Source organism: Gekko japonicus, unplaced genomic scaffold, assembly GCF_001447785.1.
Source record: "Gekko japonicus isolate JY-2015 unplaced genomic scaffold, Gekko_japonicus_V1.1 scaffold761, whole genome shotgun sequence".
NCBI lineage: Eukaryota > Metazoa > Chordata > Lepidosauria > Squamata > Gekkonidae > Gekko > Gekko japonicus.
This window is the reverse complement of record NW_015177030.1, coordinates 296,221-307,100: the sequence shown is the minus strand read 5'-3', so window position 1 is coordinate 307,100 and position 10,880 is coordinate 296,221. Positions and strand designations below refer to the sequence as shown.

General features: G+C 61.4%; 1 protein-coding gene across 1 annotated transcript in view; it reads right to left on the bottom strand.

Moving 5' to 3' along the window:
• Positions 1-202: 202 nt before the first annotated feature.
• The window catches only part of SLC12A9 (solute carrier family 12, member 9), an 11,210-nt gene continuing 532 nt past the window's right edge, over positions 203-10,880 (bottom strand). Inside the window, exons 2-14 of the mRNA XM_015427906.1 lie at positions 9,769-10,026; positions 8,575-8,709; positions 7,475-7,606; positions 7,061-7,351; positions 6,302-6,409; positions 6,051-6,162; positions 5,580-5,737; positions 5,394-5,476; positions 4,376-4,500; positions 4,047-4,239; positions 3,645-3,819; positions 2,000-2,146; positions 203-1,562 (exon numbers count right to left, since the gene is read on the bottom strand). Of these exons, the coding sequence (XP_015283392.1) occupies positions 655-1,562; positions 2,000-2,146; positions 3,645-3,819; positions 4,047-4,239; positions 4,376-4,500; positions 5,394-5,476; positions 5,580-5,737; positions 6,051-6,162; positions 6,302-6,409; positions 7,061-7,351; positions 7,475-7,606; positions 8,575-8,709; positions 9,769-9,994 (2,793 nt within the window). The 5' untranslated portion in view covers positions 9,995-10,026 and the 3' untranslated portion in view covers positions 203-654. The remainder of the gene's footprint in view (positions 1,563-1,999; positions 2,147-3,644; positions 3,820-4,046; positions 4,240-4,375; positions 4,501-5,393; positions 5,477-5,579; positions 5,738-6,050; positions 6,163-6,301; positions 6,410-7,060; positions 7,352-7,474; positions 7,607-8,574; positions 8,710-9,768; positions 10,027-10,880) is intronic.

Below are 10,880 nucleotides of genomic sequence, written 5' to 3'. Positions count from 1 at the left end.
AGCAGGGAAGCCCCCCCAAGCCCCCCACCCCACCCCGTGTTCTCTCTCAGCCGATGTCTTCTAGTGACCCCCCTCAGCCCATGAAGATTAAAAATTATTTTGTTGGTTGATTGACACAGCTTTGGTGTGGAAACCCCCCCCCCCTTAGCCAGTAAAACCCCCCCCCCCCCTTAGCAAGGCTCTTCTCCCCACCCCCAATTTGGAGAGACGGGAGCTGCCATCCTTTGGATCCTGACAAGCGGAGAAGTCGAAGCAAATGGGTCAGCTCTCTGACTCACGCTGGGAGCCCTCAGGTGGGGGGTCGATGGCACCTGGGATTCCAGACCACAAAGCCACGACCCACACCAAAACGTGGGGAGAAGCACCTTGGCGCAATCGAGGTGGAAGGTCCAAGCCTTCTGCTCCACCTGGTAGCCACCAAGAGCCTTCCCAAACGATGGGAAAGATCCCTCTCTTTGAAAATGGCCAAGGAGGAGGCAGCCCCGGCCTCTCCCCCCCCATCCCCCACAGACCTCTGGCAAAGCCTTCCCCCTGGAACAGACTCACAGACGTCATTCACCCAGATTCCCCAAAGGCACCGCTGCTTGCCACTCCATGGGAAGGCACCTTTTCTCAGCCTCTCTGTTCCACCCACCAGCCCCCGCCCGGGGTCCCTCAGAGCTCCGTGCACGTGACGGGTGTCAGCCCATGGATTAGTAACGTGGGCCCCAGGCCTGTGGTCAGGACCTCCAGCTGTTCCAAGTAGCGCTGGTACTGAGAGGTATCCGCCGGAGGCCGTGGGAGGTAGAGGAACCGCACGGCCGTCTGGCCCCCTTGCCTGAGCAGCAAGCTGTTGACAGAGGCCAAGTACTCGTCTGTCACGTGGAAGGTGGCTGCGTTCAGGAAGGCCTCCCTCGCCTCTTTCCCAGGCGGACGCGGAGGCAGCGGAGCCGCCCCAGACGTTGGTCCCTCTTTTCCCTGGGAATCTCCGCCCGCCTGCTGGTGACCGTGGAGGGCCACCACTTGGTCCCAGGTGACCGTCTGGATGGCCGCTTTGATCCTCAGCTTGGTCAGCAGCTCCTTCAGCTTCTCTTCCTTGCTGACCCAGCCCACGTCCCCAGACTCCACGCACAGGAAGATGCGGAGCCGGGCGGCTTTCCAGGAGCTGACCATGGTCAGGATGCAGGCCATCTGGAGGAGGAAGAGGCTGCAGATGTCCACGTAGGTCGGCGTGTCCGGGCGCAGGAGGTTGAGAGGCCAGACGTCGATGTAACACCCCTCCATGCGCTTCTTGGAAGACGAGGAGGGGAGCTCCTTCTCCAGGAGGTGGAAGTAGCGGGCCAGGCAGACGTTCTTGTGCATCTTGACTGCATCCGAGATGATGGCCACATACTCCGCCGGACTCAGAGCCCTCTGGCTCTCCCCCTCCCTCACGGACGGGAAGTGCGCTTGTAGAGCAGTCAGGTCCACCCCAAACTCATCGTTCTCCCGCGCTTGGCTAAAGGCCGGGTCCTGCAGGAAGTAATCCTCGGGGACACAGTTGTCGTAGAAACCGAGGACCAATGTGTTGGGCTTCATCCCTCCTGGACAGGAAAGGAGACAAGAGCCACAATAACCAGAGGCTGTTTTGTCGGAGCAAAGAGGCAAAAGAGCCTTCTCTGACTGGTTGCAGCCTGGGGGGGGGGGGGGGGGGTCCCATCTCCCATAAAGCACTATGGCGTGACCCCTTCTCCATTCCTTTGAGGGCATCTGGAATTGTCCCCAATAGAGGCAGGAAGGAGGGCGACCCAAAATATTTCTGCAAGGATTTGGTCTAGACATATAGGGCTAAACTCGCTCAGCAGGGGCAAAGTTCCCCTGCTCCGGCGCTTGCTGCTGCTCTGGGGTTGGATGACGGGTGCCGGACGGCCGCCTGGCCCCTTCGTCACTCAAGGACTGCCTGCCAGCCCCCCACCATGCAGAAAATGCAGCCACGCTCGTCACACACACACGCATTCTCTTCTCCCACCCCACCCCTCACCTAAGCCAGTGATGCGTAGCAGATGCTGCGTTCCCTGACGCACCGACGGAGACAGCGTCAAGTCCACAAACGCTTTCACGTTCAGCTTATCCACCAGGCTCAGCCAGAAGTTGTAGTGGGCTTGGATGGGGTCCGAGGGCATCGTGTCTGGGGGGGGGGGAAGAACAGAGAGGAAGGCAGTCGGTCAAAAGCACACCCCTGGTTCAAGGCGCACGCAGGCCTGCTCCTGTTAAAAAGCAACAGTGCCTAGCCACCTAAGACTCTGCGGGCCCCGGGCCTCAAGGGACACCCACGATGCAAGCTCGCGTATTGGGGGGGTGGGGGGCGGGAGGGAGGGAGGTTGGTGGCTTCTTAGAACTCAGTCCCAGCCAAAGCTCAGCCTGGACCTGTCCGTCTATCTCGCCCTTGCTCCAAGGCGCTCAGATAGTGAATAGGGAGTACTCCCTTTCTGCTCCCCAGTATGAGGCCATGTGCATTTTTATGGGTGAAGAAAGTGCCCTCAAAGGCATGCACAGAGGGCTGTTTCCACAGCCAGGGTGGAAAACAAAACCTCTGGGATCAGCAGATGAGACTTCCAGGCCAGCTGGAGAGCAATGCTCCCTCTAAGACAGGGGTGTCAAACGTAAGGCCCAGGGGCCAAATCAGGCCCGCCCAGGGCCTGATTTGGCCCCTGGGCCTTACGTTTGACACTCCTGTCTTAGAGGGAGCATTGCTCTCCAGCTGGCCTGGAAGTCTCATCTTCCCACCCAGGGCTCTTATGCGGCCCGCGAGCAACCAATGCAAGGGAGGAAGTGCTGGGGGTGGGGTGGGGGGAGCCACTCCATTGTGGCTTCAGCACGGCGGAACACCTTTGCAGCAGTCAAGCATTGCGGGAGCGTCTGCCCAGAGCTGCCCCGCTGCCTCTCCAGTCTGCCCATGTGGGTTTTCCTTTGCATACACCCCCTCCCAGCCCATGGAGCCTTGCAGTGAGGATACACCCACTTGGAGCTTACCAGCTGCTGTCCTTTATAGAGTTTCTATCTCCGGTACTTGGCATTACTTTTTATGGCACTCATGGCCCGGCCCAGATGCGGCCCTCATAACAAATGAGTTTGACACCTGTGCTCTAAGCTGTGGAGTCTTGTGAGCAAAAATTCTGCTTTGTGAGCTACTGGCATGAAAGTTGTGAGCGAGCGATTTGGCTACTGCATAAATTAGTTTGCTCCTTCGTGGGCTAAGACAAAAATCTGTGAGCTGGAGGCTAAAAAACTGTGAGCTAGCTCACACTAACTCAGCTTAGGGGGAACACTGCTGGAGAGTCTGTCTAGCATCACACATCCTCTCAGTCCACTGGGGCAGAAGAAGATGCTGACGGCAGCCAGGGACGCCGGGGTTCACCCAGTGGAGAATGCTTCCAGGGGTCAAGAGGCATGCCCGCAGGGTGGGGCCAGCTGCCGTAATTGGGGTGAACAAAGAATTATCTCGCTGGCCAGGCTGGAGAAGGATCTGGCAGATTCCCTTCGGAGCGTGCGGCACGGCTCTTCCCTCCCTGCGCATCGTCTTCTCGGCTCACTCCCACCTCCCACTCAAGCCTGCACTGCAGGTGGGGTGGGCCCGGGAGAAGGAGTGGCTCACGTGGCCCCCGCTGGTCTGGGCCTCCCCTTACCCAAGTCTCCGATCTCCACGTGGCCCAGCACAAAGAGACCCCCTTTCTTGAGGTGGTTGATGAACTTGATGAGCTGAGACCCGCCCCGGGGATTAGCCACCATGAGGAGGATCTGGGGCCGCCAGAACTTGACATGATCCTTCCGGATGTCGAGGAGAAGCAGATACTTCCGGACCTGTTTTGTATCGGGAGGGAGGAGGAGGGAGGGAGGGGGTGAAGGAAGACTGGTGACCAGGAGCCTGGGTCTGTCCCGGGTTAAAGGCCAGCCTGGCACCAGTGGGCAGACGCTGCTCTCAAGCGGCACCCCTTGTTCCATGCCGATGCCCTCCCCCCGCATCTCCTCTTCCAAACCGCCTCCTGTGAGACGGAGGGCGTGGGGTCTCCCCCCCTCCTCAGAAATACCTGGTGGAAGATCAGGGCCTGGCTGATGTAGCCCCAGGAGGAGGCGGCCGACCGGAGGTGGATGAAGCCCAGGAGCAGCAGCATGAGGCCCAGGCTCCCCGAGGCGCCCGCCGGACTGATGAGGAACATCATCACCAGGCACGAGACGATCCCCAGGAGGCATGTGTGCCACGAGAAGACCTGGAAGGTGGGGCTGGAGGGGGAGAAGCGGCCACAGAGGCTTCACGCAGGCTGCCCCTCTGAGGAATCGTGGCCTGCGAGGGACTCCGGACTCACAGGCCCTCCCAAAGACACGGGGCTCCCCCCCCCACAACCCATGGTTCACCCACCGGAAGTTAGGAGCGGACGCCCACTCGAGAGCCAGGCAGGCCAGGTCCACGGCCGCATAGGCCACGAGGTAGAAGACGGTGACGATGCCGGCAATGGTGTTGAGCTTCCCAACCAGGAGCACCAGCTGAGGGGGCGGAGAGGGGAGGGGGTCAGGGGCCTGCAGGGCCCGCCTCTCCCCCGCAGCTCAACGATCGAGGGCCTGCTTTGAGCACGGAAGGCCCAAGGCTGAACCTCCAGCCAGGGATCCCAGGACCCGGGTGCCGGCCAAGACCTCGCCCTGCCCGAGACCCCGGAGAGAAGCCGGAAGGCGGAACGCTGGGCCTGAAGGACGGGGCGGGGGGAGCGCGCCTCAACAGAAGGCTGCTGGCATTCCCCACCTGGGTCCTTTGAACTGCGGCCCTCGCTGAAGGAACTGCCCGAATGCAGGAGTGGCCGAATGGACTGAATGAGGAAGGGCCGTGGCCCAGTGGGAGAGCCGCTGGCGTGTAGGGCTGCCAAGCCGCGGCGGGGGGATCCGCATGTCTTTACAGGATCCCAGCCGCGGGGGACAGCGATACGCGTTGCACCGCCGTCGCCAGGATGTGACGCTACATGTCACGACGCATAGCGTCACATCCTGGCGATGGCGGTGCAACGAGTATCGCTGTCCCCCGCGGCTGGGATCCTGTAAAGACATGCGGATCCCCCCGCCGCGGCTTAGCAGCCCTACTGGCGTGGCCTGCAGAATGTCCCAGGTTCAATCCCTGGTGGCATCCCCAGCGAAAAGGACCAGGCGGGAGGTGACGGGAAAGGCCTCCCTCCGCCTGAGACCCTGGAGAGCGGCTGCCAGTCTGAGCAGGCAAAACTGACCTTGATGGGCCCAGGGGCTGATTCCGTAGAAGGCAGCTTTGTGCGTTTGTAACACGAACAAGACAATCTCTGTGTGTGGCCCCCCCCATTTTTTCTTTTACATATTTCCATGCAGCCGATGTGCCCCCACCCCCACCCCTGGGGGAGGAGCGAGCGAGCGGAGGGTACCTGCACCAGGGCCCAGGTGTAGAGGACAGCCACCCAGGGGTTGCCCCCTTTGGAGACGCGCTTTGCCGGCGCCAGGACGATCCCTGTGGGGGAAGCAAGAGAGAGCGGCAGGTGCCCACCCCGTGGGACGCTAAGCTCAAAGGGGGGGCACCCCTCACGACAGCCTAGGGGGCAACTCGGCCTCACCAAACAGGTCGTCCTTGGCCAGGGCGTGAAGGATCCGCGAAGCGCCAATGAGGTTGCTCATGGAGGCCGAGAGCGAGGCCGCGTAGATGCCGATCAGCACGAAGGGCGGCCAGACGTTGATGGCACGGAAGAAGCCATAGTCGCCCTGCAGCAGTGCCCTGCGGGGAAGCCAGGCGCCAGCACAGTGACGCCCTCTTTCGTGGCGCCTGCTCCTAGCAAGACTCTCCCCCCCCCCACCCCCGCACCGGCTCAGCTAACTTCCACTCTGCCCATCGCCCGGAAGCCAGCTTAGCTTAAGTGGCCTCGCCGCCCCGTGTGCCCGCCCCCTGCCTCCTGCCGTGCTTCCGTGTGCCGAAAGGCCGTGGGTCAAGTCACTGCCCCTCTGGCCCCCGTCGCCCGCCACGGCCAGGAGAATTCTCAGCCCTCCCCCGCCCCGTGACACCGCCCTGGCCAAACCCGCCCCGCGCTCACCGATCACAGGTGAAGCTGGTCATGAAGAAGAGGAGGAAGTAGATCACGAAGGTGTAGACCAGGGCGATGATGGTCCCCCTGGGGATGGAGCTGCTGGCGTTCTTGAGCTCCCCTTTGCGGGAGGAGCAGAAGAGGGGGAGGGGCCACCGTTAGGCGTGGCGAGTCCCGCCCCCCGCCCTGCTTGCCCGCCAGGGGCACGGCTGCCCCACGACACAAGGCCCGGCCCCCACGGCCCCCTCCCCCAGCCTCACCTGACATGTTGGAGCCTGCCATGATGCCCGTGCAGCCGTTGAACATCACCGCAAAGACCGTGGCGAAGGACATTATGTTGTTGGTGGTATAGTCCTGAGAGTACCTGGCTGGGGAGGCAAGGCTGGGTCAAGCGGGCGGGGGTCTCGCTTCTTGCATCAGCACTCCCGTCCCACCACAGCCGTGTGTTCCCCCTCCCGCCCTCCGCTCCGTTTCTTGCCGGGAAAAACTTGCGCGGTTTTCTCCCCAGCTGAATGCTGTCGTTTGCAGTCCCACCCCACATCTCTAACCCCCTAAAGTGGGGACAGAAAGCACAACGAGGCTACTGACCACTGAGATGATACCCCAAGGAGCCCGGGAGCCCCCCTCTACCCTTCTTCCCCCACCATTTAGGTCCTTCCCCAAATCAAGATCGCCAGTTCTTTCACCAAAGCCCCCACCCTGGCCGGAAGCTTAAGGGCCAGAACAAAAGGGCACAGTGCACGTCAATGCACTTATGAGCCGGTCAGTTAAGTTCAGTACTTCTGGGACAAAGCTATGGGACGACAGGGCAATTTGTCTGGAAAACACTGGCTTTTGGGCACCTACCCAGGTGTCTGCAATGCCACGGAATTAAACAGAAACCAACACTCCAAATCTCATTTCTGTTTCTACACTGCGGGATGGTGGTGGTGGTGGTGGAGTAGGCTATTTCCTTCCACGTTTGGGGGCCTCTCCGGGACACCTGCCCTTCCCCTCCCGCAATTCCGGCCCCTCCCTACCATACATATTGTCCCGGAGGGTGGAGATGTTGAACCCTGTGAAGAACGCATTGAAGCTCTGGTTGCTGTCCCGGGAGATGACGACCTCACGGGGGGAGACGGCGAAGAAGCTGGCAAAGATGGTGATGAGGACGATGTTGACCACCAGGAAGATGAAGAAGGCCGCTTTGGAGTAGATCTGGGCCCCCACCAGGCACACCACGAGGCACAGCAGGAGGATGAGGGAGCCGTAGAGGAAGCTGTACAGGTAGCCCTGGGGGAGGGCCTTCGCCCCAGGAGACTCCGCCCCATCTGGAGGGGCAGGAGGAGAACCGGGAGGTCAGGACTGCAGGGCCCAAACCAGACCTCCACGGGCAACTTGGAGATCCCCGGCCTCCCCCCCCCCCCCCCCGCCACGGGGCCGGCGGCACTCACTCGCTCCGAAGACATCCAAGATGGCTTCCACCAGGCCGAGAACGTAGACGCCGCAAGCGCAGACGTTGGCCAAGAAGAACATGAGGCCGATGCTCCCGCCGAATTCAGGGCCCAGAGTCCGGCTGATCATGACTGAAGCAGGGAGGAGGAGGAGGCGGTTAAGGTGACACAAGAGAGAGCGAGGGGGGGGCGGGGAAGGGAACCCCGTCTGCCACGTGGGGAGGAGGCAGCCATCAACAGGAGAGAGGGGCCGTGGCTCAAGGGCAGAGCATCTGCTTCGCGTGCAGGAGGCCCCAGGTCAATCCCTGGCAGCATCTCCCGTTGGATGAATCTCGCCGTAGCTGATGTGAAAGACTTAACCTGACACCCCCACCCCCACCCGTGGAGCTGCTGCCGGTCTGAGTGGACACCACTGACCTGGAGGGAGCCAGGGTCTCATTCAGCAGAAGGCGGCTTCACGTGTTTATGTGCCTGAGCTCACCAAGAGCACCTGGCATGTCACGGTCGGGAGACCTCGCTCCCCATCCCTGCGCCCCCCCCCCCGAGAAGCCGTCATCTGCCTCTGACTTGTACCTTCTGCCCTGGACTCGTTTCTGAGCTTCCCAGACTACCACTCTGCACAAGCTCAGGGGCACTCTATCCACTCACTTGTCCTGTGGCATCAAAAGTGTTCTGGGGCTAAGCCTGGGCCCAAAGGAAGCCTTCCCCCTCTGCGCCAAAAGAGGCCTTCAGCTTCTTCAGCCGACCCGGGAGACCCACTCTTCCCAGAGTCCTGCTCACACAACACCCTAACTCCTTCCGTCCCTTCCCAGGCACCACGGGACTTCTGTCCTGGACCTCCTCTCCCCATTCCCAAAGCCCCCCCCCCCCCGTTTTATCTCTGCTCCTTTTGGTTGCCTTGGATCATCCCCACTCTTTTCCCCAAGGAACTCGGGCTGGTGCAGGTGGCTCCCCTTCTCCGTTTCTACCCTCACAACAACCCTGTGAGGTAGGTTAGGTTGAGGAAGAGGCAGTGCGAGAGACTGGCCAGAGGTCACCCAGTGAGTTTCATGGCTGAGGAGGGACCTGAACCAAAGGCAGCCATTGGCTGAAAAGGATACAGTAAGCCCCGCCTGCTTGGACCGCTCCATTGGTCGAGATGGCGCAGACGGACAGCACGGTCAGGGAGATGATGAGGTAGGCGACCACCAGCATGAGGAGGGACTGCAAGAACCCGGCGTGGCCCACCACGAACCCTGGGGGGGGGAACACAGGGCAGGAAGGGTCAGCGGGGGGGGCGCAAGCCCGCTCTGAAATGTGAACCGGCTTTCACCCGGCCAGTCTCCCCACTCTTTCGTTGGCCATTAAGGAAAGCTTTGCAAAACAGCTCAGCTCTCCTGTGGGCTGCCCTTTGCACAGCCTGAGCTGCCAGAGCCAAGCGGGACTGACGCTCTTTTGCATGTTTAAGGCGAAGCTTGCTAAAGAAAAGCCACTCAGGCTGGGGGTCTCGCAAGCAACGCTTCACTCCTTTGCAGGCTTTGGGAGAGAACCTAACTGTCAGAGTGGTTGAGCAGTGGGACAGTCTGCCTCGGGAGGGGGTGGAGGCTCCGTCGCTGGACGTTTTCAAGCGGAGGCTGGACGACCATCTTTCGGGTATGTTGTAGAGCTCTCTTTCGGCTATGCTCCTGCAGAATGCAGGGGGTTGAACCAGATGACCTGCAAGGTCCCTTCCAACTCTAACATTCTATGATTCTATGAAAGGCATGCATTAGAACGGGCACGCAAGAAGAAGGAGAATTCTGTCTACTCTGAGAGCAAAAGATCCACGGCCAGACATGTGGGTCTGCCCCGATCAAATTAAAAACAGGACATGGCGGAGTGGGGGCTGTGGTCCCCAACCACGAGCCCCTGGCTCATTAATTAGACAGACAGACAGACAGATGCACACCCGCTATGAGTGGTGCGGACCCTCAACTAAACATCGGAGGCTGCCACAGTCATGGGTATTTTGGGGGACTTTTCAGTGGGGGTGTGAGTGGGGGCACAGGGTGCCAACACCCCCCGGTCATCTCGGCAGGCACCCCCCCCATGTTTCAAAGCCGCCCCATGAAGGGACCTGGCTGCGCTCTCAGCCTTCGGGCCCCAATGCGCTGGGTCTCCCCTCAACGGTTCCTGAAGCCCGTGGCAGGCAGATCCCAGGAAGGAGGAAACGTCTGGGCAACGGCAGGCCGGAGAGGCGTTACGGAGTCGGGCTGGGTCAGGGAACACCCCAGAGGGAGCCGCAAGGAGAGGCCAGGGGGCCCAGTGCCACTCACCGATGCGCATGAAGACGACGATGCTGAACATGGACAGCACCGTCGGGACGACGACCCCGAAGAAGGTGGAGAGCTGCCGGGCTGGATCGTGGTGAGGGCCCCCCGAGGCCAGTCCCCCGACCCCCACCACCAGGGGGGCCTCTTCCTGGGCAGCCCCCGGCATCTCTGCGGCGCCTGCTACTCGGAAGAACCGGTAACTGAGCAAGGGGGAGCTCTCTGTAGACATGGCCCAGGCGGGGAGGAGGGTCTCTGGTTCACCTGTGGGGCCAGAAGGAGGAGGAGGAGGAGTGGGGGGGGGAGAACAGATCTGCTGTCAGCCCCACTTGCTGTCAGCCCTTAGAACCCTCCCTGGCTCACCTCCGCCCTCCCAAACTGGTGGGAAAACAGGAGACGTCTGATGCCGGCTGGCCGGCCCAAACTGCCCCCTTCCACCAAACTGCCTATGACCAGGGGGAGTGGCTGTGGCTCCGTGGCAGAGCATCTGAGACCCCGGAGAGCCCCTACGGGTCTGGGCCAGCAGTACTGACATTGGTGGGCCCAGTCAGAGGTGCAGGGGCTCACAGCCGCCTCCCCCCCACACCCACTGGGCACAGGCTGGCTGGGGAGTCCCCGGAAGACAGGGCGTCCCCCTGCACCACTTCAGCAATGAGCCAGGAAAGCAGGGCAGCTCTCTGTGCATGCTCAGGGGTACCACTCTCTTTACCCACAGGGAGGGAGACCGAGAAAAGGGCATTAAGGAAGCTGTGGTGGGGCAAACCTGGCTGGGGTGGAGGTGGAGGAGAGAATTACTAAGCAGTGGGAACATACGGGGGAGGGAGGGCTTAAAGTCCCCCTCCTCTTAGGCCGCATCTGGAGACACCCAGGAACTTTCCTGGCGCCTGCGGGCGGAGGAGGAGGCGGAGAAATCCCCTTTTCTAACATCACCCGAGTCTTGCGGGGGGCGGTGTTAAGCATCCTCCAGGGCTCCCGGCCATGCAGAAATGAGCACCCTCCGCTCCTCCTCCACGCGTAAAAGCAACCCCCTTCTGTTGCCCCGGGGGGGGCGGGGGCGGGGGCGGGAGGAAGGAGACTCCGCCAAAGTCTCTCTGGTCTGGATCCCCCCCCCAGTCCCT